Source organism: Mesitornis unicolor, unplaced genomic scaffold (genome assembly GCF_000695765.1).
Source record: "Mesitornis unicolor isolate BGI_N332 unplaced genomic scaffold, ASM69576v1 scaffold44109, whole genome shotgun sequence".
Lineage (NCBI taxonomy): Eukaryota > Metazoa > Chordata > Aves > Mesitornithiformes > Mesitornithidae > Mesitornis > Mesitornis unicolor.
This window is the reverse complement of record NW_010208722.1, coordinates 6,914-32,738: the sequence shown is the minus strand read 5'-3', so window position 1 is coordinate 32,738 and position 25,825 is coordinate 6,914. Positions and strand designations below refer to the sequence as shown.

Here is a 25,825-nt window from a genome sequence, read left to right as displayed (position 1 = left end):
AAGCTCTTGATAGGGCTCATTCTGACCGAGTCAAGAGCTCTTCTCAATCAGTTATTTTCTCTGAAATAATTTCATGGTTTGATCCAAGCGAGGATTAATGGGTGTGCTCCCACATTCATCCATAATTAATTTTTTGCTAAGGCTTTAGTGCAGTGCAGAAGATTAGCAGTTGTGTAGTTGCATGCTTAAAACTGGGTGCATGCTGAAGACGTGTATTGCATGGGATTTTAAACACCGAAACGGATAATGCTGATTTCAGTTTCCATCTTTCTAGCATTTGATTTCAGCAACCCACCACTATTCTGTGTCTAGATCTGGAGAATATTAGTAGGACGTTATTTTAGCACTTAAAGCCATTTAACAATTTCACAAAGCCTTCTTGAGACAGGGTCTGTACGTTTGATTGCAAAAGTCTTAATTTATTTAAAATGGGTATTCCTGAAGGATTGTAATGTCTGCCTGAAGGGACATCCTTCTCATGGCCTAATAATTGGAAGTTTGACAGCTCGCTTGACGTTATCACTGTTCTTATGATGGCCCCTCTAAAAAGAATAGTTTCCTTTTTTGGGGACAGATGTCTCTCCCTGAGTAAAGAAAAGTATTTGTCTGGTAGATCCCTCTCCAGTACAGAGTAGATACAGGTTAGCAAGCAGAGCCTAGAAGATGGGTTTTGCGGGTCGTCTTCTAAGCGGTCCATACTGGCCAAGCCTGTACTACTGCTTCCCCAGGTAAATGTGCTAATTCTGGTGCTCAATCAAAAATAAACAATTTCTAATCAAGTTTAGAAATCTACAATTCTTGGTTTGTTGCCATAGGCATCTGCCCGGCTTCTGCACATGTAGAACAGCTTAACCCTGAAGATCATCCCATCAAGTCACTGGCTCCTCTTTTCTGAAAGGTGCCTTTGGTCTGGATTCATTGTTTGATCAAGGAGGTGTTTTGTAGTAACAATGTTTGGTTGGTATGCTCTGAAAAATATTTAAGTGAAAGAGGGCAGTGATTTAACTTTTTAACTATGACTTCTGGACAGTTTTCATTTAATTCTAGTTTGCCTGCATCAGCAAACTTGAGCTCTGTGATTAAAAGCCTTCTCCCTGGCTGTGTTCAGGGGACAGAGATGGGATGTTTGGGTTTGGGATCTTGTGGGGAGTTGGGGGGGGATGGTTTTCGTGAAGTAGTTAAAATTGAGACAGGGCTTCCTGCTGCTGGTGATTACATGTTCTGGGCATCTGGGTTTAGCTTCTAAGTTTTGAAGGAATAACATACTTGCTACTGAAGAAAGACATATCAGAACTAGCTCCATTTCAACAGGGTTGTAATTATCATGCAGAGAAGCTGTACCTGGATAAAGATGTGGATATTTGTTGTAGCCCAAACAGCTGAAAAGTCTTTAAAATAGTAATATATGATTCCTGTTTGTTATTCTGATGCAGGAAATGAGAAAAATCTCCCGCAAACACATAATTTCTTGTGTTGCATCGTAGCAAGGAACAAGCAGGTTTAAGAACCTGAAGAATGTTGAATAAAGTGTCGATATCGGAAATATCCCTATTCCTTTGGTCAGTCTAGGAATTTACAAAATATGGCTGCCGGGAATCGGTACAAGATGCCCTATAGCTGTCCAGGAAGGTGTATTTTTAACTCCAGAAAGCATAGAAGTTGCAGCTTTGTAGCCACACCCCTGGAAACCCGATACTGAATGTGCTCTTGCTTGTCTCTGCTGTAACATCCTGAATCCCAGTCTCCTGGGTCAGGCAGCAGATGACTTTGGGGAGGAGATTCATAGTTCAGTAATTAAATACTACTTTGCTTTAGGCAAAACCAACAAATGGGCTTCATCTGCAGTGTATTTTGTAATAGGACTCAGGACTGTCTGAGGACTCAGTACTCAAATAAGTAGACAGTAACTGTTATTTTTAGCTGAAGTTTTGGGTGGTTTTGTGGTTGGTTTTGTTTTGTTTTGTTTGCCCCCTTGTTCACTCTTTCAGGGTTATAATTTTTCTTCAAAAAATTTCAAACTGGCTTTGTCATCTTGTATGCTTCATACTCTCAAATTGGCACAGAAAGACAGACTGTTGCCATAAATTAGGTCACTAAAGCTGAAGTACAGAATACAAATATTTATCTCCTAAGCTAAGGAAAACAATTCAGATGAAGAAAGGAAAAATTATTTTCTTAGTATTTCGAAATCAAGCTGTATTCTTCAGATTAAAAGCAAAGCACTAGAGTTAAAATATGAATATGAGAAGCATCTCTTATTTTAAATTGCTGGAAGGAAAACTAGCAAAGCTTGATCATATGGGAAATCAGTAAGAAGATTCATTAGGTAGAATTACAATAGTTTTTTATGCAAGCTCACATTTGGCATAGATTGCTGAATCTTAATGTTAAAAAAGGGCACATTTAAATAATAGAAGTTTAGAGACACAGGTAAAAGTGCAGAAAATGAGATAACTTTCAGTTTTAAAATATATTACGACAAGGCTTATGCATTTGATTTTAAAAATGTTTCCCTTGAATTCAGAAGGTTAGAAAGAATTCCTAATTGCAGATTGTCAGATAATGGGAGAACCTCAATAACGGTTCATTTGTACTGTGCCCAATACAGTATTGGAGCCCACCTCTCAAGTGAGGATGTGAAAGAGCAAATAGGAGTGTTTAGAGCAATTTGTTGATACCATTAAAGAGAACTCAACTTCTTTTTCTTCTTTGTAAAGTATGAGAACATGTTTGTTTTGGTTGAAATTGATGTCTGATAAATTCTTATGCATAAGGATGTACAACATTGGTCGTACACTCTGTGTTTGACATACAGGAACCACTAATTTATTTTATGAGTTTTCCTTTTATAAACCACTTCCAAAGAGCTATATGTGCATCCATCCATACATATAGAGTGTCATCTTCCTGAGTTGAGCGGCCGTTTAAGGTAGACCCACCATGGCTTGGGGAGGAGCCTTTGGAGAGCGCCTCAGCATCATCATTGCCAGGCTGGGGGACTCCCAGTGCTTGTTGCACAGCGCAATGAAGAGGAGTTGTGTACCACAGGCAGGACTTCGTTTTCCTTTTTGAGAGACATAATACAGATGTAAAGCAGCATTTTAATAGAATTTTCCCGAGGACTTGTATGCAGCTTCAGTGTTTTTGGGTGGAATTAAGACTACACATTTCTGGGTTGGTTCATATAATTTGTGGGGTTTTTTAATTGTCATGGTTATGGGAAAAAAAGGAAGATTGATAAGCAGCAATTAAAAAAAAGGTATTGCTGTGTATGCGGACACATGCTAGCAAAATATTTGTCAAGATTTCTCGTAAAAGAGGAAAAACTAAAAGGACTAGTGGCAATATTTCTGTTGTAGATTTATTGTTTCTGTAGCCAGACTTCTCTTTTCTATAGATAAATGTAGCAATCTGTTTAATCTGAACATTAAACATTTTTCAGAGCCACCCAGAGCATTAGCTGTTCCCTTTAGCATATCATAGGTGGTACCAAACTAATGATTGGTATGTTTTGGGGAATTATTATTCACAGCAGCCTGCCAGGTTTTCCTGTTATCCTACCTAATTAGGATGGGTTAGAGCCCACCTAAAACCAGAAATGTGCCTTTCTTAGGCTGTTGTGAGATGATACAATAAATCTAACTCTACTAAATCTTCTGTACATTATAAAACCGTGATTAAGAGGTACAAAGTGCTAATCTGATGTATAAAATTTGCCAGTTCAGGTTTGTTTTTATTTTTTAAAGAAGAAAAACCCAGAACTTAACAAAAAAAAAAACAACACCCAAGAAAACCTATTAGGCCAGGGGCCATATCGGGCAGCATCTGTTCTCTAGCATTTGGCGTGAACCTGAAAGAAAAGTACAAATCTAGTGTAAACGTGTAAGGTAGAATAATAATTTGCCAGAAACACAATCAGATTTCTATTGTTGGGCACCTATTAGCCTGTAGATCCAGTGCTGGTGATAGTGGAACTTGATCTCATTATAACAGATTTTATTTGGAAATTTTACCCAAAGTATAAAAGTGTGTGAGTGGTCCTGAAGGAGTGGAGAAGCCCACATGAGACCCTGCTGTGTCTGAGTTATGGTAGGGATGCTACTGAAATAGAGGCACACTTTTGCTAAGTAGAAGAAACCTTTCCTTTGAAAAAAGTAGTTTTTGTATGGCTTTCTATGTGATTTCTGACATGGGGTCAGAGTTGGAATGAGTAGGTCAGTGGCTAAAGCGCAGACGTAGATCTTTGTCTGTTCCTGACCTGCGGCACATCTCATTCTGGAGTAGATCTTGAGGCCAGCATATGTATAGACAGTTGACTTTTATTTTATGGCTGATATGTTTCACACTTGACAAATTTTGAGAGTTCAAGGACTTTCTATAGCGACATTGAAAATTATCTATGGTGTTTTGATCCTATGCTTATTCTAATTGAATGGTGCTATTATAAACCATGGCCTCTTCAGGAAGAGGATCCTACAGATAACCAGTGCCTGTGGACCGGTGGCTTTGGGCGATCGGGAGAGCGCAGGGTGACGGGTTACCTGCACTGTAATACAGAGTTAGTGGCGCTACAGCATTGCTGGGTGTCATGGGGATGTGTGTGAGCTGAAAGAGTCTGAGAAAAGATGTGCTGAAGTGAACTTGTTTTTAAGCAGTGGATATCGATCCTGGTGCAGTCCTAGGGACTGGAAGTTCATGTGCAGTTTGGGCATGGTTAGTAAACCCTTGTGCACGTCTCTTTTTTTGTTTTGGTTTTGTTTTGTTTTATTTTGGTTTTATTTTCTTAAATCCTAGTTTTTACTTGCAAGGTATCAACTTCACATGCACTGTGATTGCTCCAAGGTGCAAAACAACCACAAGGCAAGCAGGAGATTTCCTTGAAGAGCACCCTTGGCACTAGAACAGTGGTGTGGGTGCACTGCACCTTGCCGTATTTCCTGTAAATCCAAAGAATATTTTGAGGAAGACTTGGAATTTTTATGAGGGCCAGACAAAAGGGCCTAAAGGGTCTTGTTACATTTTCAGGATGGATTTGGGACATGCAGGTGCAAATATCTTGAAATATTTTTAATGGTCCCTTTGCAAATTAGGCTAGAAATCTAAGACTGGTAGAAATTGTGTAATGTCTAGTTATTTTTGAATTTTTTTGTGTTTTCTTTCACTTAATTGCTTTATCTAAAGTAAATAGCAATATTAATATAATTTTAAGTGCCTCAAATAAGTAGTCGATTACACATGGAAACAGCAGATTTGGGGGAAATAAACTAGCAGTAATGAAGCAAGCCCATTGCCGAGGGACCGCTGGCTTTGTCCCCATAAACCTGGCAGCCAGAGGCAAGCCTGGTATTGATTTAAAATTTGTCAAAGGGAAGGGATTAGTGTATCCTCTGCTATCTGTGCTTCTGCGGTGGTTTCTCTTTAATTTGATTGCATTTGGGATGGGAAGGAGTGTGGTTTGGTGTTGCTTGTTCCTCTTGTAATTCCTCACTTCCCTTGGCTGTGGGTGAGCAGGGCAGTGGTTGTCCCCAAGGCAATTGTGGGGCGATGGTTGTCCCAGGGTGCTGGCCAAGCGACTGGGCCCATGGTGGGGGGGTCAACACAGAGATGAGTGTTCAGAAGACTTAAATAAGCACTAAAAAAATGGATAAAGCAATAGCTAGGTAAAAAACTGGAAATGTTTGTACCCTTTTCAGTTTCGTGTCCTCATCAGGCAAGCCATATATTTATTGAACAGATTTCTGTATTTTTCTAGTTGTTTCAGTACCAAAGCCAGGCTTGCACTGCCACCTCTTGATAGCCAGGCAGGACAGCGTGTGGCAGGGCTCCTCCTTGCCAAGGTGTCATGTGGAAAACACTGAGAACCAGCCCTGGAAAATAGTGCTCATTGGACATGGACAGCCAAGCCGAATCTTAGCTTTTTTTCTTTAGCTGTCCAGGTGAATTTATGGGGCATCTCCACGATTCTGCTTTGAGTGGGAAGCCTTCTTCATATTAATAATGCAGATTTTCTCTGTGTAAAGAGCACTTTCATCTGCTTTCTGCATTTGGATCTTTTTAGATGATGCAGCAAGATTTAAAAAGTTGGTAACAAGCCCATGAAACAAATACTACTGTTTGTGTGTAATGTAATAAAGGCTTCTTTATGAGTCTTTTTAAATTTAAATACCTTTTCTTCTTAAGGAGCATATTGTTCCTCTTCCTACATAACTTCTCTGTAGCAAGCAGTCTCAAATAAAGATGATGTGTGCCAGATACGGTAACAAAACGTAGCCGAATAAAATCTGTTTGGTCTTGCACATGGTAGAATTGGTTGCTAATGCATGAAATGGCTAAAATGACAATAATTTCACATACTGCTCAATAAACAAGTGGGGTGGGATAGGGATAGGGATATCAATGTATCTTTACAAGTTGTGTTACACTGGCTAGAAGTTATTTTACTGGAGCCATTATTTTTACCTTTAAAAATGAGAAGGATTTCAGTAGCTTTTGCATTTTCATTTCCCTAAGAAACTGAAAGCATCTTCCCCCCTTCAGCAGCGCAGTGTGCTCAACCTGCTCTATAAACACAAGATCTGGATTTTGTGATTGTGTCCTGCATCATGTATGAGTCCCCCGTTTCCCGTGCAGGATCATCCCAGCTCTCCTACTCGAGTCTTGCTGGTCACAACTGGATCTAAGCCCTCCCTGCGCAGCTCTCAGACTGTGTTGTCTTTCCAGTGCCCACTCCAAACCAAGCAGCTGTTACCCCCAGCTATTAACTGACCGGGCGACTGCGTGGCTGGGGCAGATCTGGGGATGTCCATCGACTCACCAGGGTTCATGTGTGGTTTCAGGCACACATTGATTTGATGTCTGGGTTCATCCTGCAGCTTCTCTTCCTGCTGTCAAATTTGGTTGCAATTGACTGGTAAAATTCAAAAGTTAGATAATAGGAAAGAAAGCGTGGTCATTTTGCCCTGTTTCCCTGGGAAATCTTGCTAGGAAAAGATGATTAGGTAGAAAATGTAAAGCCTTGGACTATTTGGCAGCCCTATAATGCTGACCACAGTTTTTCAGTTGTTGCTTCCTGCTGCGTTCACCGCTTTCACACCTCACAACAGTGGGGAATTAACGGGCTGACTGCAGCCATGTAGCTGATCCTTAACGGCAAGATCATTCTCCTTTGAATAATTCAAGAAAACCTGTTCTCTAGTCCTTATTTTTTCACATGGGATGCAGATCAAGCTTTGTCAAATAACAGTAGGAAAGTCGCTTACCTTCTCTGACTCCGGTTCTGTGGAAGAAAACGGTGGTGGTGGGTGGCTGGGTAAAAGCCTTGAAGGTTTGATCTTTTGCCAGTGAAAAGTGCTGGGTGAATAATGGGAACAGGAGGTGGACCTTATTTCATACTCTGTTCTGGTAGCTGATGCTTTTACTTGTTTATTGGATATCATGGAAAAAATCAGAATTTTTCCTTTCAAACATTCAGAAGTCACAAGAATGTTCTCAAAAATGAGATGTAAAGTTAAGTACTGTATTCTGTCTCTTCACCTTCACGCTTTAAAGACTCTTGCTGCTTCATATTTTCAAAATTTGTCCTCGAACGTATATATAGTCTGCTACATTATTTGTTTTGCTAAATATCTACCATTAATAAAATCAAGACAAAATTGTGTCTCTATATATCCATCAGTATTTTTAAAGCATTGATTAAAAGCCTAGAGAAATGTTACTAAAAATGTTCTGTTTAATTCTTCTCTCTATTTTCAGGAATTTCTTTTGCAAAGCATATATATGGATATAAATAAATATATAGATGAGGCTTTATCTGCTTTTCAGTGGAAATAGTTGGACTCTCTTTGAACAGATACAGTGTTGTAGCCTATGTTACACTCTTTTACTGGAGAAGGAGTACTTGAAAATTGAAGTAGATTAGAAAGTAAAAGTGAGACCTTGCCTGGATACCAACACGAAACCAAGTGTTCTGTCTTTTGAAAAATGTGTTCTGTAGCAACAATGTTGACTTGCTGAAACTCACTTGATTATTATTTAAAAACCTGTGAAATAAGGCCTTTTTAATACTTGTATTAAAGGGTCTAGTTCCCCACTCCGTACAAATTTACATCATTTGAGAATCCATCCCTTCAATATTTAATTTACTGGCCTTTATGTTGTGGTGAAACAAATGACTTTTTAATGACTGTGGCAGGCTTACTTGCATTATAAAATAAAACCATTGTCTGTGCTGCCAGGGAGCTACTTACTTTATAAATATAGCATTTGCTGAGAAATACGTATTGGTACTAAAAATAGTTAATTGACCTACTTTTTTATTTTCAGGGTTGTGTCCTTTGTTGTGACCTCATGGTTTAACTGGGAATAAAGATGAGTATAAGCAGTGATGAGGTTAACTTCCTGGTATATAGATACTTGCAGGAGTCAGGTAAGTTTTTACAATTCTGGTTCTTAAACAATGCATAATTTATTTGGTATTCGTCTGCAAGTGGCTTTAGCGACTCATTTAATTATTTTGCCAGTAGGCATGTGCTTCTGTCTGAACTGTTTCTTGGTGTTTCTTCCCAACAAGAGAATGAATTCCTGCCAAGTTACCTTCTGTAACTTAATCAGATTTAATCATTTAGAGTTTTTAGATGGCAGTCAACCAACTAAGGACTTACTTGATTGCTAGAAATGCATTTTTCTGGAGATTGCTTTTATCTACAGGGTGACGATGACACTTTGCACCATTTTCTTTGGGGCTACTTGAAGAAGAAAAAAGTATGACCTCCAAAATACTGCTTTTCCTGGTTTTGAGATGATGCTCCTGCGAGCTGGTCTTGCATGGCTGAATTCCTGGCCTAAGCATGACAGTGGGAGGGTGAATGTTGCTGCATTGCGAAGGAAGAGTTGGCAACTGTCACCGTATGATTTGTATCATTTGAATTTAAATACAGATGAACAATTTTTTTTACAGAAATGAGCCGTGGGTTCTCAAAAGCCTCCCTCCCTGCAGGATGCATTATTGGAGGATTTTGTCTTTTGGTGTCAGGCTTGCCAAGCCTCCTGCTTCTTGGGAGTAAAAGCAAAAGACAGATGAATATTGTCAAACTTGAAAACAAACTTCAGACTTCTTGAAAATGTATTTGACTCATGCAACATCTGTCTACTGCTTATGGCCACTGCTCATGAGCGTCTCAAACTGAGACAAGAAGCACCAGAAGCAATGGTGGATGGCAGAGTTTTTCAGTCTCTGCTTGTCAGAAGAAAGCAGAAATTCAATTGTTCTACCTGAACTTACTGAAAACTGTTATATGTTCTTGTTCCAGCTGAAGATTGCTTTTGTTACAGAAGCCAAACTTACAAAATTGCTTTATCTTCATCTGAAAGTTTGCAAGGAGCTGCTTAGTTACCTGACAGGGAAAAAAAAAAGTGATTTAAGAAAAAATTCTGTGACAGTACAGTTAATTTGCTGAAACAGCTATTTTTCTCTAGGTTAAATTCGCCTTTTTGGGGCAACCAAATAAATAGCAAGTAACTACCACTGTTGCACCATAATGTGCTTGCCACTTCTTAATCAGTGCACAGTGCTGATGTAGTTCTACATGCCAAAACATGCACAGTTCTGGCAGCACTGTGCTGTGAAGTGAATTCTGTTCACATACAGATTCACTTTACCTTCATGGTGAGAAATCAGTGAGTAAAAATAACAAGTGAGTCTTGGTGTCTGGAGTTACATATTTCATTAAATACTGTATGGATTGTATATATATATATATAGTTTTAGAATATATAAATACATGTAAAAACTATTACATATTTTATATTTATATATTTACTTATGCACGAAAGTTTTGCCAATGATACCATAATTAATAATTGCTGTTTTTATATATAAAACTTGGGGTCTGTATTTTGTACATTTAAACTAGAAACATGAGAGGGAAACAAGAGAGGTGTTTTGAGGAGTTTTTTTTATAGTTCATAAACATGCTGTAACTTTGTAAAACTTGTTTAGATTAATAAACGGAAAATCTTGCAGTAGTATGGCGAGTAGCAGTGTCTATCTGTAAACAAATTCTGATGTTTTTGCCTTGTCTGTAGGGTTTTCCCATTCAGCATTTACCTTTGGTATAGAGAGCCATATCAGCCAGTCTAATATAAACGGTGCTCTGGTGCCACCAGCTGCTCTGATTTCCATCATCCAGAAAGGTCTGCAGTATGTAGAGGCAGAAGTCAGTATTAATGAGGTAAGGAGGCTTTTCCTACAGGAGCATTGTGTCCTTGTTTGCAGCAAGTTCGAATGTTAGTATTTTTTCTTAACTTTCTTGTATCCTATTTATTTACTTTTACTTCAGATTCCTTACTGCTGGTGTTCACCATGACTCCAGTGGTGGAACCAGAATGGAGTGACAAAACTGGGTAGGGGTTCTGCCCAGTGCAGCCACACAACACCAGGCATGGTGTTCTGGCTCATTGCTTAAAGGTCCGTTGTCTGTAGAGTTTTTACCCTAATACCATATTATAGTAAACCCCAACAAGTGCACTAAAATAGTCATTGAGACAAGTAACCTCTTAATTTTTGGTTTTGTAGACTTGCACTAAGGAGGTGGGAGAGCACTGTGCAGCTCTCATTTGGGTGATGTGTCATTATAATGAAGTAATGAGAGCCCAAGGGCAAGGCTTCCAAATAGAGAGAGGGTTTTAGTTTGTGGCAGGAAGGATAAAGGTATATGCCAGTTTGCTTTTTGCCGCTGCTGGCTAATTCATCTTGAGCAGGATCTATTAAATTTGAAGCTTAAATGGTTATTCCAGCAGTACAGAAAGCTATGGATCTTCCTGCCTGATGCTGCAGATACTTGCCCTCAATTCCCATTCCCACTTAGGCCTGGAAGGTTTAGCAGCCTTTGAATGTGTCAGTTATTTCAGGAGGAGACGATTTTTTTTTCACTGATTCCACTCATTCCAGTCTCCCTTATGTATGCTGTTTATGTGTCATTTTCATAGTCCCAATGAAGCAAATCTTTTCCCTTAGGAAGCCTCAGAAAAGTAAAGCAAGTGATTGGAATTGAAAGAGGAGGAACCCTTCTACCTCCTAAAAATAGATCCTTACAAAGCCCTGGCATATGTATAAGGGTATTTTTAACAGGGTTTTGTCCATTTCAGGATAAAATTCTTCCTTGTTGTTTGAAAACATGCCAGCACTGTTAAGGAAGAAAGCTAGTCAAATCTCCAGATAATATGTTTATGGAAAGTATTAGTCTAATAAGCTAGAATAATTTCACAAGCCAGTGACCCGACTTGCAATGTTTGCAGCTCTTCAAACAAGCCATTAGGTTTTGTTGCAGCCAGTCATGTTTGAAATCATATTCATAGATAGCTTACGGGACTTTTTGCTTTAGCAGACTATTTAGCAAACTCAAACCATGAAATTTGGATTCCAGAAGGCCTCTGCCAGAGGCCTGCAGTGGCTTTTTTTGCGTATTTAGAGTGGCCACTTAACTTTAGAATAAAATTCTAATCCTCACCACAATGATATCACTTCCAGCACTATTTGTAAACTGTTTCCTTGTATTAAGCCAAAACTTTTGCATTAGTTTTCCTTGGAAATTTTGCCCACAGTGTTAATCTGTACTTGGTGTTGTCTTTTTTTTTTTTGCTTTCTCCCTGTGCTGTAATTTAGGATGGTACCTTGTTTGATGGTAGGCCGATAGAGTCTCTCTCACTGATAGATGCAGTAATGCCTGATGTGGTACAGACAAGACAACAGGCCTACAGAGATAAACTTGCACAACAGCAGGCAGCAGCCGCTGCAGCTGCAGCCGCGACGAACCAACAGGGATCAGCGAAAAATGGAGAAAATACTGCAAATGGAGAAGAGAATGGGGCACATACTATAGCAAGTAAGTTGAGACTGAAATTATCCTCGCCTATGTTAACGTTACATCCTTGTCATTTATCATAGTACAGCTTGCAGTATGAGCTAGTAGAAAATGAAGTAAATGTGTAGAGTTACTGGCAACCCTTCAACTTGCAGAGAATACCTTTGTCGTAGGTGATACTTTAACAGATGGTGTCTCACCTTTGGCTGTCACCAGTTTGATATTTGGAATTGCAGGAGACAGACTTCTGAATTCACTAATTGACAATATTCCATTGACCAGTCTCAGTACTGCTCCTTTCCCATCAGCTGAAGGTTTTTCACAGGACCTTCTGAGGAGCTTTGCATAAAGAGAAAAAAACCAAGAAAACCAAAACAAAACAGAGATACAACTCTTTAAATGTCACCTCCTCAGCTTTGACCCCTGTACCAAGGATCAAGTAGAGTCATCTGCTTAGCCACAGCTGGTTAAAACTGAGCATTGCTTGTGAAGCTCTGCAAAGTACTTTTGACCGATCCTGCTAACCCCATGAATTGGAGAGCTGTAACCACTTCTCTGTAGGACAGCCTTCCTCATGATGCTGAGATCATCATGGTTACTGAGACAAATCCTGTGTCATTTATCTCCTTTATAGGTATTGGTTTTCATGATTTGCTATTCAGAGTTATTTGATGCAGCTGCTTGTGGGTTTGATTTATTCTTGGTTCCATTTGAGTTGAGATTGGTGAAACAAGTGAGTCTTAATTGTCGTCACTGGTCACAGGAAGCTTAGTATGGAAATGGTCAAATCAGGCTTAGCATAGAAGCCATAGTTCAGGTCAGGCACTAAAATGTGGTCTTGAGAATATTGTTCTGGAAGTCTGAGTTACACATATGAGAGAGGGAGTTACATCTCTTGCTGTAAAAGCACCTGAAGAAAAGACATTTTTGAGAGAATATTCATATCAAGCTGTGTACGAGTTTTGCATTTTACAGCTGGATTTTACTAGGGCTCTTTTTTCATTCTTATATGTGATAAATAAACTGAAAATATAATCTTTGTCTTACACAAATATGCCCTCTACTTTGATGCTTTCAATTAAAAATCACAAAAGAATATTTACTTGTTAACTGTGAACTGGATAGAGTAAGTGTAAACTTCAGATCTCAGCCACTGTTAAATGTTATATAGCAGCAGCCTCTACTGGCTGGTATACCAAATTTTACTGGCATGGATTGTCTTTAATCGAAGTAGTGTTTTATGTGGTGCTCTCAAAAATATGCATGTTCTAATGGCCTTTTCTGTTTTCTCACACATATGAACAGTGACAGTAACCCTTAATGTTAAATTAAGCAATAGATATGAAATGGTTTGTTTAGCCACAGTGAATAAATACAGAGCAGGTGAACTCTTTAGCATTTTTTTTGTATTCTGCATTTACACTCAGTGTGAGTTTATTTTAATAACAGAAAATGATTGATGGTAGCTGCCAAGAGAACTGTTTTGTCACTTGAATTACCCCCAGTATGTTTTACGGAATAATATGGCTTCAACATCACTTCCATGAAGAAAGCTATGTGTTGCCACAATTCCACAGTAATTGCTGATGCAGTTTAAAAAGCTCTGTTATCAGTTTACCATATCACCAGATGTTATTGTATTAATTAAAGCCATTTTGTAAATGAAGTGTCTGAGATGTAGATTTAAAACCTATTTGACTGCAATTGGTGAAAAGATAAAATTTTGAAATGAACGTGTCATAAACATATTTTAAAGCACAAGATAGACTAGTAACATATCGTACTATGCAGCATCATGCCTGAAAAACCGTATTTTTAACATCAGTGTTTATTTTTTAACGTGACAAAAAAAAGAACTTTTGGCCTCAATTTCAAACTTTCAAAATTAAATCCATTTGGATGCTGAGGTTTAGAAGGGCTAAGAGCTTTCTCACATTTTTGAAACTCTCCATCTGTTTATAGCACTTCATAAACTGAAACTGGAAAAATAAAAGATCATTACAGCTTTGTCAAATTCTGATCCATATAAATTGTGAATGAATTGCTTAGCTCATCCCAGAAGAATAGGAACCGCAGAGTAGTTAAAGTGTATTGTCCCAAAATATTAAAGTGCACCTTTCTCTACTGTTGTTTCCCATAATGCAGATAATCACACAGATATGATGGAAGTAGACGGAGACGTTGAAATTCCTCCCAACAAGGCAGTGGTGCTGCGTGGCCATGAATCTGAAGTGTTCATCTGTGCCTGGAATCCTGTCAGTGACCTTTTGGCCTCAGGGTATGTGCATTAACCGTGTGCCCACATAACATCAACATTTATAGGCAGACTTTGTTGTGTTGAGGTAGCAAGTTAAAATAATACCTGCCCCAGCACCCTCTACATTAAATGCCACAACATTTGCTGTTTTGAAAGGAATACTTTTTTTAAAGGGAATTAATTGGGAGAAGGAGTTATATTCTCATTAACTGTTTTGTAGATCTGGAGATTCGACAGCACGGATATGGAATCTCAGTGAGAACAGCACGAGCGGCTCTACACAACTGGTACTTCGACACTGTATACGAGAAGGAGGGCAGGACGTACCCAGCAACAAAGATGTGACATCGCTGGATTGGAATGTAAGTGGAAATGGCAGCACTCAAAATACTGCGAGAAAATTGTACCTAGAATTTTGCATAGTCAGATTCTAAGTGACAGCAACTGCGCATCCTCTGCTAGGGATCCCGAAATGTTTCAATTTTTGAGTTGAGTTGTAGTTTCTTGTATTGTATTTTGGGGACTTCTTTTTAATAAGTTGTAGTCAGTGGATTAAATATCATAAATCTTATGCAGGTGTATTCTACCTGAAATATGTTTTGTGTTATTTAGCCTTGAGTTACACAGTAAAAAAAATAATAAATAAAATAACCTTTTTGCTGGCAGAGTGAAGGTACACTTCTAGCAACTGGGTCTTACGATGGCTTTGCAAGGATATGGACTAAAGACGGTAAGTGAAATACTTTTAATTTCCAGTATATTTTCCTGTATTGTGGCTCACAGCATAGATTTTATTTTTTTTTTTAATGTATTCATATCAATATAAATTTTCAGGTAATCTTGCCAGCACCTTAGGGCAACATAAAGGTCCTATATTTGCGTTAAAATGGAACAAGAAAGGAAACTTCATTTTAAGTGCAGGAGTGGACAAGGTGAGATAAACTTTGGTAAAATTAAAATACTTTCCTTCACTGTTATAATCTAATTGTAAGCATAATAGCACAGCTATAGAAAGTAAGTAAATTAAACTAAAGGTATGGAACGTAAACATGTACTTACAAATAACTTGTTATGCTAACTATGTTTCGTTGTGGTTTATAGCAGTTTATTGAGATGTTTTAATTTCTTAGATTTCAGTCTTCCTGGGTTTCTTTTCGCTTAGGTTAGTGTGAATTGGAAAGCAAATGTGTTGGATACAGGAATATTAAACTTTTGTAAAACTGAATCATCTAAAATTTAGTGAAGCGCTTTATGCAAAGCCTCATTAAAAAATCATTCTGTAGGAATAAGTTCAGGCTGATTTGGATATCTGTCAAGCCTGAGAATGATTAAAACAGTTAGAGCTGGAACATAAGAAAAGTCAATATATCTGACTGAGGAGGTGCCAGTAGCGTCATGTCATGAAGCTTATTGTTTAACTGTGTTTTATTTCGCATCTCTGAACAAACTTAGACTCACAAGGTCTTTACATTCAAAGCTGTCGCTAGTTTGGGAGATTTTATGAATGGTAGGAAGGGAACATAGTGATGAAGAGTAGACTTAATGTGAACTCAAAGAACAGAATAGACTGTTCAATGGGTACAAATAGTGTAGTTTTTCCTCTGTAACTGATTCAAGGTCCAGAAGTAAACACAGGCTTTCTCTCAGTGAGACCACAGGCCTACATTACTACAAACTGGCAGTGTCACTCTAAAGTAGTACATTTTCTTTTATTTTTTTCCTGCATGCATTTAACCGGGTTTGTTTTAGTGCCTAGCTTTATAAATGCTTGTGCTGGCACAAAGGAAGAAAAAGTAAATGTCTCAAAGGAGGGTTTCTTGTTTTGGCAGCTATGGTGGCCTCTGCCAGTTTTTAAATTTTTGTGGAAGTGCAGCTTTAATTTGCAGGAAAATATTCTGTAGGAGATAGAAGCCTCGTTGTAGTCAATAAAACTCTGTGGACAAAGCAACTGAAATTACGATTTGAAAAAATATTCTGCATTAGCAGAAAGATTGACCCAATCTGATGCTTCTTTTCCATAGATTATTTGTGTGGTCAGTTCATGCTTCCACTGAATTCAGTGTCAAAATTTTCATTGATTGTTGAGGTAGGTCAGGAATATTGGTATATAATGTAGTGATTATAAAATACTAAATGTGTCATGTAAGATAACTTTCATCAGAAGGATATCAGAAGCACTGGCAGAGAGCAACTCAGAACAAAACGACACCTTTACATAAAATCTTTCTGATTCTGGAGACTAATTGTTTGTATAGGGATCTCCTTAGGGACGAAGAAGTGTTTGAAATTACTATTTGAATATACAAGTATTTGAAATTAAAATAAGTGTGTGGAGTGGATTAGAAGAACATAAATACAACTAAAGAGAGAAATCTATTTAATTTTTGTTTATATAAAAAAACCCCAACCAACAATCCCCTTCTTCCCTCCACACCCCAAAATGTTGTGATTAAACACCTTGCTAATACTACAACACATTAAGGCTTTCTACTGCTGTCTATACTTTTACTATGGTTTCATTTAGTACTGGGTAAAACACTAGAAATCAGGAGCAAGTTTGGGCAATGGGGCGTAGGCAAGGTGGTCTGATACATCTGAATGATGGTAGCTGTAGAGAAATTAGCAATTTGTACAAGCTTGTTTATTGTTTATTTATATGTTTAATACAGACCACAATTATTTGGGATGCCCACACTGGCGAAGCAAAGCAGCAGTTTCCTTTTCATTCTGGTAAGTCTTGATCTGAAAAGATTAAAAGCCTGTTATTTATCTAATAAATAAATAAATCTGAAGTTTATGGAGCTTATTGACACCATTTTGAAGTCTTACAGGCAGTCTTTGGATACTGACTCACATATTTGTAGTCGATAGAATTGTTCAGATTTTATAACTTTTCTAACTCCCAATTTTATTGCAGTTCTCTGAAAGTCGTAATAGATAATCCAAATATTACCAACTTTCTGTAGTGCAGTGGCAGACAATCAAGTGGGTGGGCCACGAAGGGTTGGTGTTTACCAGCTAAGGACTGCGTTTGTCATCTTCCTGCTGCAGTAACCCCAGCTCTGCATCCCAGTGTTCTGCACTGCCTGCTGTGCTGTCCCCAATTTGTTTGGCCACAAACCAGCTGCAAGGCTGTTCGGTGGCTGGCTGGGATGAGAGTGCAGCCTCTCAGGAGGTCAGACAAATTGCTTTGTGGGCTGCATGCTGTGCAAGCCTGCCAGAATCAGCTGGAAAATAGAATAGAGAGGATGACAGACATCTCATTGAAGGGCCTTTAAGAAATGTGTTTCGTTTCCACTTCTTACTCCGCTCACACTACGTTTTTCAGTTGCATGACAACAATCAAAAACATTAATTCTTTATTTACTCCAAGCAATTCTATGTGCTATCTGCCATAAATATCTTGGCTTGACCAAATGGAATATGTTGCCTGTGATTAAGCTTCAAGTTACCACACCTCATATTGCTGGAATTAAAGAAAGGAAATAAATCATTACCTTTCACTGGCTGCCGTCTGTGAGCCCAAGCATGGACTGTTAGTGGAGATGAGCTCATGCATGAAGATATGTTAAGCTGTGGGAACCTATTCCTCATGCTGACTCTTCAGATTATTTTTAGGTGACTTAACTACAGCTTGTCCTCTTGCACTGTCTTCTGTAGAATTGTTTCATTTCAGACATGTTCCATGTTTTAATGACTTCTATTAAATTTTGTTTCATTTCTTTGTGTAAGACTGGTTTTGGCTGCATTTCTCACTGTTTGTAGTGTTTGATTATCTTTAGAACTGCTGTAAAATTAATGGCTGCTTCCTGTTGGCATTTATTCTAAGGTGGTGCATGCCAAATTTGCAAATCAAACTCCTGCAGAATGCATACCATAGTTTTAAATATCTTTCTTTTTCTTTTAGCACCGGCATTAGATGTTGATTGGCAGAGTAACAACACATTTGCCTCTTGCAGTACAGATATGTGTATTCATGTCTGTAAACTAGGACAAGATAGACCCATCAAAACCTTCCAGGGTCACACAGTAAGTACTGGAAAATTGGGTGTTGCTTTACGATATTTTTATTAACAAGAGATTGAGGGCCCAGTATACTTCCCAGTATACAGCACTTGTGTAATGGTCGGTCTTTGGCAACAGGCAATAGGTACGCATATACATGTAGTTGTAGTTAAGGTCATACGTAACTTTAGTCTCTTCATTCTTAAAACAGTTCTCCCTCCCACGTACAGTTTAGTTTTTTTTTTACCAATGCCAGGATGGCATAGTGAAAGTGAGCTTTAGAAGAAGAAACACGGTAACTTTAACACTTTGCTATGCACAGCCTGTGTTGGGTAGGAGCATGCATGGGAAAATGTGATGAGCAGGTAGCAAAAAGTTGTTATTGAAGGCAAAGCTAGGAATGAAAATTAAATGTTAAAATACTGACAATTATACAGATACTCATAACTGCTGTCCAACTTTATCTTTCGTAAGCTGTCATTTGTAGTGGAAGTGAAGACTTCAACTTATTCTCACTCTCAATTTTAGAATGAAGTAAACGCAATCAAATGGGATCCAACTGGTAACCTTCTGGCATCCTGCTCTGACGATATGACTCTAAAGGTAACGGGAGTTCTGGCACTGGCTCTTGTCTTGTAGAACTCTGAAGCTCACTCCATTAGCTCAGGCATTCCAGCAGTATCACTGTACTTACCGTGTCATCTAACATTTGTTTATTTTTAATGTAACAAGATTAGGCAATGCTAGCAAATCCTTTTTAATCAGAGCCAAGCTTTCGTCCAGAGAATTTATTACAGGCTGCCACTCTCAGACTTGGAGCATTATTTATTAGGTACTTTTAGCTGTTTACAGGATCAGGTCATTAATCATTAAGCTGTCACGCTTGATGGTTGCTTTTGGTTAAAAGAAAGAGTTGAAATGCATGTAGTGTAACACATACAAGAATAGGTGACCAGCTCCTTTCCTGGTTTTCTTCAGTTTTCATCTTTCTAGTTAAAATCTTTGGCATATTGTTTCTTAAGAAACTGTGTGTGCTCCTTGGTTTTTCTGATCCAATAGGAGTCATTCTGGAGTCTTCAGTTGCACCTACACTTTTCCTCCAAATAATTCATAGCAACATGGTTTCTTGTAGAACTGGAGCAAAGTAGTGAATGCAGAGGATACTGTAACTAATTCATATGACTTCGAGGTGCATTAGAGTTCCATACAAAAATACCACCCTGTTAGATGCAGTTGAAGAGATGAGGTTGTTCATGCCTGACAGACCTGTGCTGTTTCCATGTTACAGATGTTTTTCCATTACTCCCATATGGCTTTATATTTAGTGGGTGTTTAGCACTTTGTTTAGTAGTCATGTATTTTATGTTTAGTCTCAGGATATGGTTTTTCATGTTGACAGTGCTGTCCTACTAGTAGCCCTTGGGACAGTTATTTCCATCTAGTTCACCATTGTTTAATCAGAGACAGGGAATGGGTGAATGAGTAGCCAGATATCTCCTCCTGTGCTGGCACACAGTCAGGCACTTGCAATGGGATCACCTTATCTAAATAGAGATATTTAAGCGCACTAAGCCTCTAGTCTAAAGCTAGATGTCTAGACATCTTTAGTCAACAGTGTCTAGCACCACTGGAGAGCAATTCATCTTTTCCTAAGTTAAGTCTCTAAGTCAAGTGTGATGAGTAAACCCCTGAGAGCATCAGTCATTCTCCATTGGCAATGGATGGAGTTAAAATAGCCAGCTTAAGCTAGATATTTAATATTTAGACAGCTGAAACTCAGGTGAGATAAATTCCAATCTAGAGCTCAAGCTGTTGCTGCTGCCCGTCAGTGAGTAGAGAGGTGACAACTGGAAATACATCACCATTTGTGGGCTCTGCAATGAACTTCTTGGTTGTTGTTAGGAAATCAGCCCAGCCTGGGCTGATTTTGTTCAGGAATAACTAAGACCAATTGCTTGTAGATAAGTCTACGCATCAGTAATTGCTTGTGAATCACTTACTTTTCAATGACAGTAGGAATGAGTGTCAGGTTTTGAAGCGAGTGGAAGATGCCTAGTGATCTATGGATTTATCTATGTATTTATTCTCTCTTGTGATGGCAGCTTGGTATTCTCTAGGACAGCTAATATGGACTCTTTTCATCTGTACTAGTTTTGGGAAGAGAAGGTAGATTTTGATCCCATCCATTTAAACTGGAAATACAATTTAAATTCTGTCTGCACATTGAAAATCAATTTTCCCTTCAGTGAGGCACCAGTTCTAAAAACATCATTCATTTAAACACACACCCCAATTGTGTCTCAAATACAATTGAGCTTAAGCTTGTTCTTGTTAGCTTTTTCTAACACAAGGTGAGCTAAAAGCATGACTGAAACAGATTTCATTAAAAAAACATTTAGATGTTTAACTACTATATCAAGTTTCACTTTTAGGAAAAGGAATAAAAGCCTTCCAGACTCCATCTGTATGCAATGCAAACTCTTAATAGAATAAAGTTATTTTATTTGTTGAAGATTGTAATGCAGGAGTTGGCGTCCTGAGGAGCTCCTCCTTTGTATGAAGTACTGAACAAACAAATGCAAATCCTAACAAGTCAGGAAAGTGCCATAACCTTTTTTGCAGTATGCATCTGTGGCTTTGTATGAAAACAGAAAATTTCTGTACTATCACTTTAACTTAGGGTAGCAAGAAGTTCATTTAAAAATAGGACTGTGATATTTTATCAACTCAGACATGCACATATACGTATTGCTCTTCTCATTTTATAATCTGTTGTCATCCCTGCACTTTGCAAGGGGCTTGTGGTTAGCAGATGCAGATAGGTTTCTGTAGACAGTACCTTTGTTACTAACCTCATCAGGTACTTGTAAGTCAAAAACTGGAAGGTACTGGAATAATTACACTAGAAACTAGACTTTAGTCATAGTAAATGTTTTTAGTGGCCTAAAAAGTAGCAGTCAAACTACAAATGATAAAGAAGAAAGATGTAAAATGTATTTGAGTACAATATTGTGCTAAATGTCTTTGTGTTTTCTTCCATTTTTATCATAGATCTGGAGTATGAAACAAGACAGTTGTGTCCATGATTTACAAGCACACAACAAAGAAATTTATACTATCAAATGGAGTCCTACAGGACCAGGAACAAATAATCCAAATGCCAATCTTATGTTAGCAAGGTACTGTTAAATCCTGTTTTTAAGTGCCTGTTAAGCATTATTTTTACTTAACTCTTAATATATATATAGGTTCACAGAATGTTTTCAAGCATGTAGGATACTTTATCATATGATTTTTATACTAGAAACAAAAATATGTTAAATTGAGATGTAATTAATGTGTGGTTTTTTTCCCTTGACAGTGCATCCTTTGATTCTACTGTTAGGTTATGGGATGTAGACAGAGGAATTTGTATTCATACTCTGACAAAACATCAAGAACCTGTGTACAGTGTAGCTTTCAGTCCTGATGGCAGGTACCTGGCCAGCGGCTCCTTTGATAAGTGTGTACACATCTGGAATACACAGGTAAAGCTTTTTCTGCCTGTTCAGGAGGTTGTGTTTTGGTTTCTTCCATCCATGTCCTTCCAACCTTTTGTTACTCCATCATGTTTCGGCCACAAAGAGTTTTGGCCACAGAGTTTTGGCCTTGCTAACACGCTGATTCGTTTTTTCTTTGTTCTAAAGTTACTTCTGTTAATGGAGGTACATTTAATTTCTTTCTTTGAGTTTTTAGCTATAGTTAAGTAATAATTGTCTTTACATTGTCTTAGCAAAAAAAACCCAAACAACTTGCCACCAAAAAAAACCAACCACAACAAAATATATTCAACAAATTGTCTCCAATAACATGTTGCATTCAAAAGTAGTATTTATTAACTCTGAACTTTAAACACCTGATAAGTTTACTGTGAAAAATGATGACTGAATGTAGACATACAAATCTGATAGGTATTTAATTGAATTTCACTGAAAAATGAGAGAACATCAAGTGAGAGAAGACAATGGTGCCAAAATGTTTCTGCATAACTTTTTAAGAAAGGACACTATTGCTTATCTTGTATTTCAGGCAAAGCAAGGGCTGACTGTGAATGAAAGTCTAAAGACCTCGTTGTTAGACAAGACGTGATCTCTGGCTACTGGGAATTGAATATTAATTTTTGAAAGGCCCATTTGTCATGGCCATCCCCAGTTTTGTCTGTCAAACACAAGAGATCAAGATGCAGTAATTGTGTTTGTAACGTCCTTGCTGAGTTGTACACAAGTCTCATCTGGACTGTTTCCTCTGAGAATTTCAGCTTTTAAAAGCAGTTTTACCTGGTGTACAGATTTTAGTTGTTTGCTTGAATTTTATGTTAATTACATGTTTTCTCCCTTTTTAGACAGGTGCCCTAGTTCACAGTTATCGGGGGACAGGAGGGATTTTTGAGGTTTGCTGGAATGCAGCAGGAGACAAAGTTGGAGCAAGTGCTTCAGATGGTTCAGTAAGTGCAGCTTGACTTGGTTGACATTCTAACAACAAGCATCTTTCAGAAATTATTTGGCTACCAATGGAGACAAATGTTCCTTCTGTTGCTGATGTTTGATATAGCCAGCTGGCACACAGATTTTCTCATACAAGGGTGCTGTCATGTTGAAAGGAGAATATGTCTTTATTCCAGCTTAATGTGTTACTTGTTCTAAACCCTCCAAAAATCTCAGGAGGTGAAGATGCCTCCAATTCAAATTTGCTGTCCCTGCTGGGGCTTACCATGGAAGTGTCTTCATTGTGGCTGGTCTTTTCATTATAGTCTGGAAACAAGTTCATTTTTGCCTCTTTGCCCTTTTCAAGTGAAAGTTTTCACTGTAGGTGATATTATTGCAGTGCATGATGGGAGTGAAATATCTTTGCATTGCATTCAACAAAAAGCGCAGCAAACCAAAATACAAATTTCCAAATGCTCAGCATTAAAAAGTTTCTAAAAATGACAGGAGCTATATGTAAATACCAGTCTGCTTTTCATTGCTTAGAAGCAGGGAATAAAATCATATGTTTAACTACTCATGAATGCTGCCTCTGTCATCTCATAGTGGTGTATTGTAGCATCACCTCCTAGCTCTTCCAACACTGTCCTGCAAAGTGCTGCAGTGAAATATTAACATACTTCATAATAAGTACAATAGTTATTCTTTTGTTTGTGTCTCTTTTGCCATGGCTTTGAAAGAAAAGAGAAAAGAGTATAAAGAAAAGCAAAATTAGAATAAAATAGGAGCAATAAAGAATTTTATTTTAAAGTGCTGAAGCTTAAAGTAAGAAATATCAGCAAAAAGCGATCCTGCTAGCTCTGTAGTCCAGAGTTTCAGGCAGTGTCTTAAAAAAGGTGCCAGAGTGTTCTGTGTCCCCAGTGCTCCATGCTGGGAAGCAAGACCACTTTTTTAGAGTTTAGAACAGAAAACAGGAAGTTCTGGATTTTAAGTAAACTAAATTCTAAAGAATTAATTTTGTTTGGTCTCTCATATCACTTTAGTCTTGTAAGTATGGACAGTATCATAAAAGAAACAAAAGCTCAGGCGTGTCCTGAGTAGAAATGAGTTATCATTCCACCCTAGGTGATCCTTTATAGATGTGTTGAGTAATCTTTCCAGTCTTCCAGTTAATTTGACCCAAGAGCTTGATTGTACTTGCAACAGATTGGGTTTCATTTAATTTTTGCTCTTTTAAAACTGTTGGGCTCATTTTGTTTTATGTTGTTTGCTCGCAAAAGCCCTTCACATCCCCTTGGTTTCAAAAATAGCTTATAATAACTAAGCAAATAGAGGCACATTAGAACTGTTTGATGACTAAAAGCATAGCCTGTGCATGATTATATTTTACCAGTAGATTTCTATATGTGAGAGAATGAGAGCTGGACCATTAACTAGGTGTGACTGTTCTGATGGTAATTCATTAGGCAGCAGTGCCCTTAGCAAGTCTGGCTAGGGGCTCATAACCAAATGGTGATTTTTGCCCCTCCACGGTCTGTTGTTAAGAGATACAAGATACAGGTTGCACAATCGGTTTCATACGTTTTGCTCAGATATTTCACACAGAATTGTATAAATATGGAATATTGTGCAATGTACAATTTTTGTATATGTATTTCTTTTTCTTGCAGGTTTGTGTATTAGACCTACGGAAATAGCGCTACTAGTTGGAAGCCATGGACCGACTATGAATGTGTACATAGCCAAAATGACTGTCCCTGACCCATGTACTGCTATAGTCCCAATTGAACCATGGCCAGTCCACTACAGCCAAATGTAAAAGAAATATATACATATACTGTATATAAAAAGCAAAAAAAGAGGAAAAAAAAATTACACCCTGAAGAGGATGACAGAGTTTTTTCACAGCTTGTGAATCCTGTTCACCAAGTGCTGGAATCTGCTGTGTCCCAAAATAACATTTAAAGGTTTTGGATATGAAAAACAGAAGAGAGAGTGAGAGAGAGAGAGAGAAATATACCGTGTACAAGAGCAGACCCATATACATACCAAATTCAGAAGATACTAATGGCAGCCTTCATTACCCCTTCCCCCTTTCAGTCCACTATGAAAATGGATTGTGGGGTATTTTTGTTTTCCTTCTCAGTAGTTGAGCAGTTTGTGTGTACAGAGAAAATGGACTTACAGAAATCTGCAGCCGTAGTTTTTTCTTTGCTTTCAAACATTGGGTTTTCTGTTTTGTTTTGGTTAAGTTTACGGATGCATGAAGTAGGGGAGTGAATTAGTTTCTTGTTTATATTTTTTTCACGTTGGAAAAAAATGTTTCTTTGGAACATATTTTAATGCATTCTTTGAAGAGGTAGATTGAACCTGATAATGTTTGGTACATTTTCTGGCTCCCAGAGCACAACTTTGTGAACAGAGGGAGAGTGAAAAAGGGATTATGGACAGAGAAGAAAAAAAATCCTCCTTTGAGATGTGATATTTCACGTCCTGCTCACCTACAAAGTATGACAGTAATGGGTATAATGCTGTTTTCTTTTCTGGTGACGTGGCTGAAATGCAGTAGTTTCTTATTTAGGACATAATTCTGCCAAACATGAGAATAGAAGGGCACAAAAATACAGAAAAGAAAAATACAGGGATGCAAAAAAAAAAAAAAAGATATAAAAACGCATCTTCTGTTTCTTTAAGACCATAGCTAAAATATGGTTAACTTGTGCACTATTGTGAAAAGGAGCAAAGTATGTCTGGGGGATCGTTTCTAAGAGGTTAAGACCTTCCTGGACAAGGGTTCATGCCACAGCTTCTCTGAGAGTTGCCCATCATTATTGTAGGAGCTTAGATGTATAATTGTAACCAAACTCCAGTATTAGAAGTATCTCATGTAATTTTTCTTTATTAAAATAAATTCTTTGGCATATATTTGATAACACTGCCATTAAGAGGCAAAATGTTTACTACCTTAGATTTAAGAAAAAAATCTTAAACAGAGGACTTGCTTCAAGTTTATTTTAATAGCAGTGATTCAGCTTATTTAAAAGATGAATACTTGCACTAATTCCCCTGCTGCTCCAGTCCTGCAGTTTATTGTATCTTGTGACTACATTTTTTTTCCAAATATAGGGTAGATGTAAGCTGCTATTTTTTTAATAATCACTACTATATAGTGTCTTTTACTCTGTTTACAATATCAAGTATTTTTCTTACAGTGACAGATGTATATGGCAAACCTTTTT

General features: G+C 37.9%; 1 protein-coding gene across 1 annotated transcript in view; it reads left to right on the top strand.

Annotated features, from left to right (window-relative positions):
* TBL1XR1 (transducin (beta)-like 1 X-linked receptor 1) overlaps positions 1-25,246 on the top strand; it is a 59,078-nt gene extending 33,832 nt beyond the window's left edge. The window contains exons 2-15 of the mRNA XM_010192600.1: positions 8,323-8,425; positions 10,084-10,229; positions 11,663-11,882; positions 14,007-14,139; positions 14,339-14,480; positions 14,785-14,848; positions 14,953-15,050; positions 16,788-16,848; positions 18,026-18,147; positions 18,652-18,726; positions 21,175-21,302; positions 21,485-21,650; positions 22,505-22,606; positions 24,257-25,246. Of these exons, the coding sequence (XP_010190902.1) occupies positions 8,368-8,425; positions 10,084-10,229; positions 11,663-11,882; positions 14,007-14,139; positions 14,339-14,480; positions 14,785-14,848; positions 14,953-15,050; positions 16,788-16,848; positions 18,026-18,147; positions 18,652-18,726; positions 21,175-21,302; positions 21,485-21,650; positions 22,505-22,606; positions 24,257-24,283 (1,542 nt within the window). The 5' untranslated portion in view covers positions 8,323-8,367 and the 3' untranslated portion in view covers positions 24,284-25,246. The remainder of the gene's footprint in view (positions 1-8,322; positions 8,426-10,083; positions 10,230-11,662; positions 11,883-14,006; positions 14,140-14,338; positions 14,481-14,784; positions 14,849-14,952; positions 15,051-16,787; positions 16,849-18,025; positions 18,148-18,651; positions 18,727-21,174; positions 21,303-21,484; positions 21,651-22,504; positions 22,607-24,256) is intronic.
* Positions 25,247-25,825: the final 579 nt, after the last annotated feature.